The sequence below is a fragment of the Mchenga conophoros genome, linkage group LG7 (assembly GCF_057382185.1).
Source record: "Mchenga conophoros isolate Kocher_MC1m ecotype Shallow Benthic linkage group LG7, M_conophoros_male_GT1.1, whole genome shotgun sequence".
In the NCBI taxonomy this organism is placed as follows: Eukaryota; Metazoa; Chordata; class Actinopteri; order Cichliformes; family Cichlidae; genus Mchenga; species Mchenga conophoros.
This window is the reverse complement of record NC_140532.1, coordinates 50,201,323-50,213,577: the sequence shown is the minus strand read 5'-3', so window position 1 is coordinate 50,213,577 and position 12,255 is coordinate 50,201,323. Positions and strand designations below refer to the sequence as shown.

At 42.0% G+C, this 12,255-nt stretch overlaps 1 protein-coding gene across 1 annotated transcript; it reads right to left on the bottom strand.

Annotated features, from left to right (window-relative positions):
- Window positions 1–7,421: 7,421 nt before the first annotated feature.
- Window positions 7,422–11,704, bottom strand: LOC146571025 (urea transporter 1-like). The gene is made up of 5 exons (XM_085279545.1): window positions 11,681–11,704; window positions 8,212–8,346; window positions 7,882–8,004; window positions 7,812–7,844; window positions 7,422–7,718 (listed from the first exon to the last, which is right to left on the bottom strand). Exons 1-5 carry the CDS (start codon window positions 11,702–11,704, stop codon window positions 7,422–7,424), a joined length of 612 nt encoding a protein of 203 aa, XP_085135671.1.
- Between the last annotated feature and the right edge of the window lie 551 nt (window positions 11,705–12,255).

The window sequence follows — 12,255 nt, the reverse complement described above, 5'->3', positions numbered from 1 at the left end:
TTCCCACTAGCCGCTCCATCCGCCCACGCGGTGTGACTGAGCTTTCCCCGGACCCGCCCATTTCCTCACGCGCGGCAGGGGATGCCGGTGTCCTCAGCGCTCTCGGTGAAGAGCTATTGGCGCTCGGGCGATGATCACGCGGATGTTGCAGCCTCCCTTTTCCATCTTGAGACTTGTTTCCGGAGTTCTTTAAGGCAGATTTGAGCAGTCACGACTTGGTACACCGAGTCCTCTTTTTTTCTCCTTCCACAGACAGAACAGGCACAGTTATGAAAAAGAACTCATAAGTGCTGTCTGCCCAGACAAACTCCAGACAGAACATACCCTGCTGGGTGATGGAGCCCCTGTCCTCGAGTGCCATTTTTGCATTTAAGCTCACGCCTTGTCGTTCTTTTTACAGATTAAAAACATGTTTTCAGTGGATGGGAGGAACAAAAATGACTAAATCGTCTTTATGTTGGTGGGTATGCAGAATCATTTAGGAATAGCCATTTCTGAAGTACATATTAATAATGCCATAATACCCATATTAGGCAAGATGCCCTCAGGTAAAAGGGCGTGTCCTTCACACCTAGTTTGATTCAGATCGATTCAAAATAATTATATGTATACATCATATTTATATATCATTGCTTTTAAATTCACATTATGAGCCATCACAGTGCACCTTATACTGTAAGGCAATGCTCATTCAGTTGCAGGGGGAATGTATTCCAGTTAAAATGTATTGTGACTATTTTGTTATGTAGATAATAGTACATGATTCTCTATCTACGACTGTCAAATCTAGATGAGGATAATAAGGATGTGGTCCCAGCTATTGAAAGGAAACGAATATGGCACCACCTCAAGGAGCGCCTTGTTATGAACAGTTTTCAGACACATGATGTCTGTCATAAATTCCACTTTTACTCTTTGGACTTTGTTGAGACTATCAGGCTTCCTCCCACTGTCCAAAGACATGCAGCTTGAGGGGGTAGGTTAACTGGTACTTCTACATTGGCCATAGCAGTGAATGTGAGTGCGAATGCTTGTTGTCTCTCGGTGTTAGCCCTGCAAGAAATTGATTACATGTCCATGGTGTACCCTGCCTTCCACCCTATGGCAGCTGGGATAGGGTTAGATAAGAGGAAGAGGAGGGATACATAGATGGGTATAGTGTGTGTATATGTAGGGATCAGTGATGCATCATCTGAACAACTGTAGTTGGTTGGAGATGATGGTTCACACAGAGTTTGGTATTTTAGTCTTTTATCCTTTCAAGAGAAATGTGAGGGCTTGTGAGATGAATAAGAAAATAAGGAGTGACAAAACCATTGTTTAACATGACAGGGGTACTAACTAGACTGCTGCTTTACACGGTAGTTTTAATCAGACGTCTGTTATGTTATGTAATTCAAATCTTTCATCAGACAGTTAATAAAAACTGTTATAATACAGTCGGGCGGCAGGAAAAAGGTAGTATAAATTCTAAGTGTCTAAAACCTGACTTAGCTATCAAGCTAATGTAGTATAACAGCAGAGGACGGAATGCAAAATTATCATTTTTTGGGGCAGTATCACAGTGAGTTGGAGTTATTGAGTTGGATTGCACTCTGTCACATCCCAAACTCCTCATATTTTATATATTGACCATAATTCAAAAGAAAACCACATTTAGATGTTCACGTGACCAAGAGCCAAAGCTGATTTTCTGTACTGTAAAGAGCTGCTAATGGAGATTGATTAAAAGGTCAGAATAGTATCCAAATCCTTCTATAAGTAAGTCTTGTCAGCAGATAGCCATCTTCATAACACCACCAAGCACTTATCTAAGCAGTGATTGTGATTATCTAAGATAACTCAAATTAAAATAAGGTTTTGAAATCCTTTTCTCCCCCTTGGAATTTACTTTAACCATCATGTTTGCTGTTGCTGGATTTTCCCATTGATTTCAATTTGTCCTCCTTTCAATGCCATTCCCCCTCTTGTGATGTTTTTAGTAGCCTTTACTGAACGGATAAGATCGTACAGTAGGTGCAGTTGTGTATAATTCTGTCGTCAATAAATGCAAACCTATGCAAGTAAAGCACTGGGCAGCTAGCAGCAAACAGCTGTAGAAGAAAAAGACAGCTTAGTGTTATGTAACTGAACGTGTTAAAAAAGAAAAAACCCTTGTAAGTGTTCAAATATCTTGTGAAAATTTGAGATATTACCTGAACCTGGCTGGCTGTTGGTGTTACATAAATTTTCAACACATCGCTGTCACTTAAATGTGTTGCCACTTGCTTCAAATAAGCCAACAATCGTCTCTGAAAGCCTGCAGAGTCTAAAGGGCTGCTAGCCCGCGGCGCACACTCCATTCTGGTGAAATGTGTCGACAGGCTGGTTCTCAAGTACATCAAAGACTCCATCTCAAGCCAGCCTGGACCCTCACCAGTTTGCATTCACAGCCAAAAAAAACTAAAGCAAAAAATCGCCAAAACTATAAAAACACAAAGCGTGCCATCTCCACAGCAGCCCCCCTCCACATCCCCCATTCAGTCTTCACACACACAGTGAAAACAACACTTACCCCCCCCGAGAAACCGTCCAACTTGGCAGTCTGGGCTCATGTTACACACTCGAGACAGTTTGGATTGACAGTCACGAATCCTCAGTTTTTGTCTTGCATTTTTACAGCATGTTATCTGAGTTAGTCTGAGTGAAGGATGTGGCTTTCTAATAAGCATGTAAATGGAACATAGCATAAGACGAGGATTTAGTAACTGCCAACAAACAGACAAACGGGTCATGTTCTCATATTTGAACTTATTCCTAGTGTCAGAGAATAGTAATAATAGTAGGCTGTGATGAATATGTGTTACATCGTGGCAAAACGTGGATACTAAACTAAACAATGGTGCTGGGATGATCCAGAATCAGAGGTAGCCAAATCTGCTGCTTTTGAAAAATGTCATTATGGCTGACACACTGGCATTTTCTCTGTGTATCTGTGCCACTGAGCACCTAGAAGTAAATTTTTGGTTGTAATGACTACATTAAGCATAAATCTGTGGTAGGAAGTGACTGCCCCTCTTCTACTGGTCCTGGATGAATGATTCACATGATGACATGTGCTGATTACTACACAAAGGCCACTCTTTTGATGAAATTCAGAAAGTCATCTGTTTTTAGTTTTTTTTTTTTTACTCCCATTGAAGAAAAAACAAATTAGCGTTTCTATTTTGGGATCGTACTACACATACTATGAGATTACGACACACACAGCAGACTGCACTCATGGATATGGAGTCGGTGTCACAGAGAGCGTACATACATGGCAGTGCTTCCTCCTCCGTGATGCTTCAGGCATCCAATGGAGGATGGAATTTCCTCAGGATTCTCCCTTCGTCTCACAGGAAGCAGCAGACAAATTTGGTTCGAACATGTTGAGCCAGGAGCGTCATGCAACAGATAGCAGCTCATCCATACTATTCACAGACTGAGCAGGAGAGAGTGAATCAGAACAGCCAGCATTCATAACTCCTGCCCACGGGAACAGTCAGTGTGTTTGGTCCTGTTTGTCGCACATTCACACTCTGTGTCTCTCTCACAGAGACACATTCAAAGGTGCCTGTCAGTCTCGGAGAAAATAATGCTAATTAAAGAATCAAGCAGCAGTAACACTGTTACTGTTAGGTGGTGAGAAGGCGGACAGCTTACACGGAGCCTGGTGTTCTTTGTGGTGTTGTTCGCGTGTTTTGTAGTAGCTGTACTGAGTGTTCACTCTCGTCTTCCTTTGTCCAGGCTGCTGTTTTTCTCCCCCCCCTGCAGTAGTACATACTGTACTACTTTTTATTGTTTGGAATCAAATACATGAAGTTAACTTTAAATTATATATAACATGTCTGAGTAGACTAAAGCAGTGGTTAAACTACCTATTTCATACTATCAATTACTATTACTTCATGAGCTTCCATAAGCTCACTGCAAACCTCATTAGGTACACCACTTTAATTCTTTGAGGCACAGATTCAACAATATGCCAGAAACACTCTTCAACATTATACCATCACACATTTTCTGCAGATTTGTCGATGATGCAAATGTTCCAAAATTCTCCAAACGTGCTCTGTTAGATTGAGATCTGGTGATGGTGGAGGCAATTTGAATACAGTGAACTCATTATGTTCAAGAATCCAGTTTATGACTAGGTGTGTTATTCTGCCAGAAGCATCCATCAGAAGATGTGTGTACTGTGCTGAGGTTATAAAGGGATGGACACGATCAGCAACAATACTCATGCAGGCTGTGAAGTTTGAAAAATTGTCATCTGTTGCCCACAGTGAGTCAGGAAAATGTCCCTGTTATGCTCCCTCTTTCCAAGGAAGGATCAGTACTACAGCAAGGTCTGCAGGCCCAAACACAATAGTTTATTTTTTTCTATAGCGGTAAAAAATGTCAGGGTGAGCACATCCAGAAAAACCAACAAAACATTAGGTAAAGGGAACACAACTAACGTAACCTAAACAAGAGAAAATGTATTAAAAGAAAAAGACTTCCCACCCCTGCATCTACCAGGTGCATTATTTTAACGAAGGATATTTACAATATTTACAGTGTACATAAAAAGATCAAGCTGTTCTAGACACAGAACTCTCGGTCACACAACACTATGCAATTATACACACAGCCCAGCCTTGTTGGAAACAGGAAGTAGGCAGTGCCCAGCCAGTGCTGACAGGTACCAATTTATAGCGAGTACCATTCAGTCTCCAACCAATGGTCAGCTGTCGCCTGGAGCTTACATAATCAAAACACAACAGAAACAATGAACAACGCCACCCCCAGGTGTGGAGGAGCGGACAGAGTACGCACAATGATGACTTGGGTCATAACAATCCTCCACACAACTACATTGCCGTCACCTGAACCACAAGCGCTTATTTAACATGTTGTTGCCTTCCTATCGATCCTAGCCGCTTCTCGCTCTACCAGCTGTCTATTATGCTGTCAGTCTGAAGCAGTCTTGCCCACCCTTCTCTGATTTCTGGCATCAAGGAGACATCTTCACCCAGAGAACTGATGCATGATATGTTTTCTTTTTTTTTTTGGCCATTCTTTGTTAGGGAAAAATCACAAGAGATTAGCAATTTCTAAAATGTTCAGACTAGCCCAAATCCATGTGATTTGCCTGATTAGACACTAATGAGCAAAGGAACAGGAGGGTTGTGGGTGTAAATCACTACTACTTAAGAAACCATCTTTATGGCAGACACACTCTGTCCTCCAAAAGCATAATACCAGCCGACTCATAATGATGCTTTCAGTTCAAAACAAGGTGATGAAGCAAAAGCAGACACTGAACCCACTGAGCTCTGAGCCGACACCCCCCCCCCACACACACACACACACCACAAACTGATGGGCAGGCAACCAAACAACTGATATTGGACTTCACAAACAGATCCCTGGCAGTTTGGATTGGCAGTCACACCACCTCCACTTTGCCCCCCCCCCCCCCCCCCCGTTTTGTGTGCTCAGCCTCCTGTTGTGTCCTTTCTATTCATTCAATTGACTTGTACTTAAAGTCTATGTTATTAGAGCCCTGCCCACGTAAGAGTGATATTCTAGTTGTACATCTTGATGTATTTAACAGCTGTGGCTTACATACTGTTGCATCTTCTCCATGGAGTGCGAGATTTTTTTACCTTTAACTGCATTTTCTGCAGTTTTATTTTCAAAGTTGTACAGCTTTTCCTGTATATAAAGAATGCAAGCTTATTTAGAGAGAGGCTAATAATTATATAACGAGGCCGTGCAGATCAAGAAACTGCAACACTGCTCAATAAAACACCCTTAAAAGAGCAGGAAAAATGCAGCATATTTAACTGATACCATCAGTATTTGTACCAAACAAGTACAAGTGGATAATGTAACTACAGTTATGGAAGACTTTGGCCTACATTTCTGTACCAGACATGCTATTCTTATCTGACAGCATAGTAGACAGCTGGTAGAGAGAGATGTGGCCAAATACTTTTTATTTTCACTCATTTCTTTCTTTCTTTCTTTTTTCACAGCACTCATACAGGCGACTGTTTGCTAATGCTTCAGCCCTGTCTCATTTTTGTGGGAGTATTGGGTGATGCCTGCAGGGGATGCAGAAAGGTGAATCATACTGCTGAGAGCACACGGGAGGAAGCGACGCCAACCTCATCTCACATCATGACACCGCCGCCCTGTCCTTCAAATGTCACCGGATGAATCGACATTGCTTGAAAAGGCCACCGAAAAAAATCTATTGTCTGAGGTCTGGTGTACTTACAGGCCGCTGGGGAAAGTTTCCTTATGTAACGTAATGCACCAAGAGTTTAAGCAGAGATCTTTTTGAGTATTGTGTTCAAATGAGGGCAGAATTAGGGAATGCATATCAGATATTAAGTTTAAAAAAAGACAGTCATAACAAGCCATATTTTATCACCAGGCAAAGTAATGAGACATTCTCATTTGCGACTCTGTCGCCTTCTCCCGTCTCGCACCTACCCCCCGACTGCAGCTCCCACACTGGGTGTGTGACTGGCTCGTATGTGTCGTTCTGGCTAGACTATAGCCATCCGCCTTCAAGTGCAGCAGATAGAGACAGACAGATGGCAATAAGGACACAGAAAGATACAGGCAGAAATGCACACAAAGATACAGGCCGTGACCCAGATAGAAAAATCATTTTGGTGGAGGACAGAAAGCTAGATGAGGACAGATGATGTCTGAACAGAGATGAGCAAAAAGAGAGAAAAGGGCAGAAAGGGAAGAAGTAAGAAAGCGGGTTATAAAATTTATCAGAGAGATGGGGAGGAAATGATAAGAGAAAACATTAAGACAGATTGCGGAGTACAGAAGGCGGAGATGGATTATGTCTGGCAGTGAGGGAGGTGTTTTTAATTTTGTTTCTCTGCTGGGGGGGGGGGGGGGGCGTTATGAAATCTCCCCTGCAGCTCATTTTTTGCACAGCTGAAAACACTTCTGCATTTTCCCTACATATCCTCTACCAACAGCCACTACTGTGCTGTCGAGGAAAGACTGCCCAGCCCCCCCTAATTTTTTTGCTCTGCAGTCATAACTAATCAGCACGACAAATGTTGTGGTTTGCAAAGTGAAGCTTAATAAAATATGCTACAGCTAAAACACACACACACACACACACACACACACACACACACACACACACACACACACACGTGCTCAGCCTGTTCTCTCAGTATGATTAGATTTACATCCACTGTTGTTACACCCTTTTATTGGAATGTACTGCCCTCTTCAGGGCAGAATAAATACTGAAGAAGAAAATATTTGCTGTTTAGAAATTCATCATTTGTCACCATGCACAATGCCAAATTATATAACAAATTTAGTTATGTAAAGGGGGGGCGGCGGTGGGGGGGGGGGCGCCAGCCATTCCATCACCGTTCCATTCCTACAATATAAATGCTCACAAAGGTAAATGTTAAGGACAAATTCTTCTTCTCTGCAGCCAGATAGACACTTGGTCCTTCCCTCTCCTTCAGCGGGGCCTCCTCTTGGCCGCTCTTCTGCTGACTGTGCTGAGCTTTCTTTAATTGTCTCTGGTAGCAGAGATTTACCTCGGGGTAGGAGACCACAGACAGAGGCAGTCTGCAGATTGCTGGAATCTCAGAGGAAATGAGGAGAGAGATGAGAGTCGACAGGCAGAAAGGCCACGTGCAGGCCGGTAATGCAAGCTGAAAGGGGATGCCATAGGAGAGGAGAGCGTGACACATGATGAGCACGTGGAAATGGTATTTGCAGACTTGGGAGGAAAGTTTCTGAGCTACTGCAGACATCAGATTTGAGGTTGCTGCAATCATCTGTGTGTATGTGTGCAGAAAAGTTTATGAGTTTCACCAAACAGCAGAACCAGAGGAAGACACCCCCAATGGCACTGGAGGATAGTGCACTATTACATCCCCACAGCCTTGTGTAAATATCCCTTTGAGGAGCAGGCCAGAGCAAGCCATCCACCACACATCAGTGAAAAACACTTTAATCCCCCCATTTGTGTGAAGTATTACACAAATAACAAGCAACTGCATGAATCTGAAAACTGAACGTGTGCATTATTTAAGAAAACATTCCACTGTGCCATTTAAAGAAGCCAGAGGTCATTCTTGAGGCTCAGACATTATGCATATTTCTATGCAAATTGTTTTGAGACTTTCAGCAGCAAACATGTCAGCAGCAGAGCCCAAACGTGGCATGAAAACAAATAGCTGGTAAGCAGAGCAGCAGGGACAGAAGGATGAGACCTCCTGTCCAAGGACTGTCACAGCCGTACACCTGGCCAGCACCAACTGGCACTGACAAGAATAGCTGCAAAATGACAGCCTCCGTTTATTTACATTTTAAACAGTTAGCACTGTTTTTTTAATGGCGCTGATAGAAAAATGTAAAAAAAAACACAAAAAAACCACCATTTAGATATTCATAGCTAGTGGACCAGAAACATGAGGTTTTTTGCATATCTTATGCACTCTGTAAGATTATCTGTGTGAGTAGCTCATGTAGCTGCAATGTGCAGCCACATCCACAAAATTAGATGGAAGGATCTCATTTGTTAGCAACTGAGGGCAAAGCACTGACAACTACTGGGCAGGAAATGAATTAAGAGGAAACTTGGAATCGCTACAGGGTGACATTATATTTGTTATTATTTATGGGGCAAATGTCCAATCAAAGAGAGCCAGATGAGCAGATTCCCTGCTGGATATTGCGCTTTCACAGCTTTTGAAAAGAACAAACAGAAAGGCAACAGCGTGGTAGTTCTATGCAAAAGTCAGGCGCTCACCAAACACATCAGAGACCATTATTTTTAACCATCCAATTGACAAGCTGAAAAATTCAGCCAGCAGGAGCTTTCATTTGCACTGGAAAATTGATGGGCAAAGCTGCTCTAAAATTAAAAAACATGTTGTCCAAAACCTCTAAATCACTCTATTACGACTTTAGAAAAACAGTAAGGCTCGAGTACTTTGATATTTTTCAGTCTGCAGTAAATTGAGATTAAGGACTGAGACTTACTAATCATCATGTTATTGCTGCCACTGTAGAGTTATGGCTGTGTCCTGAAAACACTCCCTTTACAATGCAACATACTGTCATTTATTGCCCCAATTAAAGTTTTTTTAAATGGTAAAATGTAAAGTCATGTTCACTCGCTCATCAGTATGTGTCTCAGTGTCACAGCGTAAGCTAAAGGTAGTGTTCGTGGCTTCCACACCTCTTTCTGCTAGCAATCGTATAATCCAAAGAGCCACATTTACAGCTGACAGTGAAACTAAATGATGCAGCACACTGCCGAACGCTGCTGTACTTAGCTGAAAATAACAACCATGTAATTGACCCCTTTTTCCCTTGAGGGTTTTTTGAGGGTGCTTTATGGTAGATGCATTTAAACCATCGTAATTTAGACACTCAGAAAAAAACAAGGACAAACATATTGCACCGGAGTATATCAGCTGCTCACAGTGCAGCTTATTATACTGGTCTTTAACATTTGACAAGGTGCCTTTCCCATTTACAGGATGCAGCAAATTAATTTCTGGAGGAGAACACTTACTGCAACATGGACATAAAAACATTTGACATGAAAAGCCACCAGTGCCAGTGTCTTTAGGCAGAGAACATGGCCATCACTATGTTCCGTTGTAGGCATATAATCCCACTGACGTGGTCTCCCTGAGCTGAATGTGACAAATATAGCCCAAATTAGTGAGATGCAGCTAAATGAGAAACTGTGTAAAGTACACATGTAAAAGTCAACAGAAGTGTAGGCCCAGGGAATATAAGGGGAAAAGACAGTGATAATGACTTTGTGTTTGGAGGAAAAGGTGTTTTTTCTCTCCCTATTTTCACGATGAACTCAAAGAAGGTTTATTACAGATAAGTAGAAGCCATTGGGTCTCTTTAGTCCCAGCAAAGAAGCCAGACCCAGTGGGAACTAGAACACCTAGAAGACCATTCAGAGCGCTCCAGTGTTCTGTAGGATGAGGTTAACCACAGTTAGGAGCCAACTGAGAGGTCTGATGAGAAATGTGTCTTGGGCTACCCTTTAAATGATGCGGTCTAGCACCTGGATTATTATAGCCCATCTAGTGATAGATGATAAACTGTGATAAACTGACTTCAGTTTTATTAGTAGTACTATGAGTCACCATCAGTCATAATTATTCACACTCAAAATTAACTCCTTGCTGAAATCTATTGCATATCCATACTTCTATTAGTATAACATTACATGTTCCCTGTAAAAAGCCCAATAGGATGGAAGCAAAAGGAACCAGCTGGACTTTCTTCCTTTGAAGGTTTTTGGGGGTGTTTTTTGCTGTTTTTGTTGTAGTGCGTGCTTGTTCATGCAGATCATTAACTGGATTATGTACACACTACAGGTTATAGCAGCTACAGGTTGAATTGTATAAGAGTTTGTAGAGACATTGTCAAAAGAAGATAAAGCCTGGAGTTCAACCAAGTTTTGGTTATATAGCGCCAGTTGACGACAAAGGTTGTCTTTGTATTGAAAGGTAATTACCCTGCAGTATTAGAGAGAAAGCCTCAATGCCCCGCTTCGTGACTGTGGGAAGGAAGAACTCCCTATTAAACAGGAAGAGACCTCTGACAGTGTTTCCCTGACCTTTCCTCTATGACCACCGCGTTCTGTCCATCCATCTTCATCCAGCGCAGGCAGAGTGCACCCTGGACAGGTCACCAATCTATTGCAGGGCTAATACTGAATAGAAGTGCCAGTTAACCTAACCAATGCATGCTTTTGGATTGTGGGAGTGAGCCAGGAGTCCCTGGAGTGAATCCATACAACCACCCCACACAGAAAGACCCTTGCTGGCCAGTGGTTTTGACCATCATCAACATTGCTAACCATCATACCGCTGTGCTGCTTGGACCACAATGAGGTTGAGCATCTTTAAATGAGTTTTTCCTGATGACAACATCTGTCTAGAAGTAAACATAAGATGCAGGAACTGCCAAAAACCACAGTTTGAAATATTACAGCAGAAATAATAGCTCTTTACAAACAACAACATTTCTTTCTATAGTTGTTTTAGCCCTTTGTGACAACTACACAGGGGATTTTCTTCAAACTCACCCACTAAACTTTAATAATGCTTTCACCATAAAGTGCAAGGCCACTTTTACAGATAAGTGGCCACTAGCTGTCTGCACTGCATCACCTCCTTTCAAGTCAGCAAACTTGAATGAGTAAAAATGCTTGTAAGATGACCTCTGTGTTTGCGCAAGTCAGGTGCAAGACAAACTATTACTACAAGGATAGCAGGTCCAGATGACACTCCCCAATTGGCAAGGCCACACCCCCACACATGTGACATAATTTTAAAGGTTCTGTTGTCCTCTCTAAGAAACATCAGGACTTAGAGGAGTGGCAAGTAGAGTATGAGAGCTACAAGCAAAAAACTAAATGTGTACTACAGTGCGCAAAAATGAATTACTGGGTCATCAGGGGGTCTTGAGGGACATTTATAAAACAAAAAATCCCACAAACCTTAAAAGTGCACTTGAAAAGCTCACACAAGAAGGTTAACCTAGCTTACCTAGAAGACCTCATCAGGGGGAGCACGCTCCCCCTCGTTGAAGAGCTCACCCACTTAACTCGCATCCCAAGAAAATAGCTAACCCCAGATAAGGCAGCGTGATGCATCCCGAGATAACAGGACTGAGACATCTCAATAAAGGTGTGAAACAATCGCCTTCAAAAGGTTATCAATTAACTTTAACCAAAATTAGGAACACTCGGTGTGGCAAGAGTTAATAGTTATTAGTCTCAACACCCAAGGATAATTAGAAGAGCATGACTGATATGATGCAACTGAGATTTTGTTACACTTAACTTTTGCAAAACACAAATAAAACTAAATTGAAACTAAGGATTTTCAGAAAATAAAAACTAGACTAAACTAGCAAAGAATTGGTAAAAACTAATTACAACTGGAAAAAATTGAAAATCTGGAGTCGAAACTAAATAAAAGATAAAACCTAATGAAAATGGCGAAACGTTTAAAACTCTGGTGCAGAGATTGGCAAATCTGACCAGGAACGTTATAAAATGGATTGTCAGAACAGTCAGCGTTAAAGCCACATTTGACAGTCCATACTAGGGTGGCATTGGACATCTTGGGGGTGGAAAGGGGTTGGTGTGACCAAGGTGTGGTTTGGCTTGTCGTATGTATATTTGAGATCATATGGCTCTGG

Excerpts from the sequence above, each read along its gene's own strand:
- LOC146571025 (XM_085279545.1), bottom strand. The coding sequence starts at position 11,704 with ATGCATCACGCTGCCTTATCTGGG. Across the intron at positions 8,347-11,680 it reads ATCACGCTGCCTTATCTGGG|CTATTCTTGTCAGTGCCAGT; the intron begins GTTAGCTATTTT and ends GTCATTTTGCAG. Across the intron at positions 8,005-8,211 it reads CCACGTTTGGGCTCTGCTGC|TGTGTGGTGGATGGCTTGCT; the intron begins TGACATGTTTGC and ends GTTTTTCACTGA.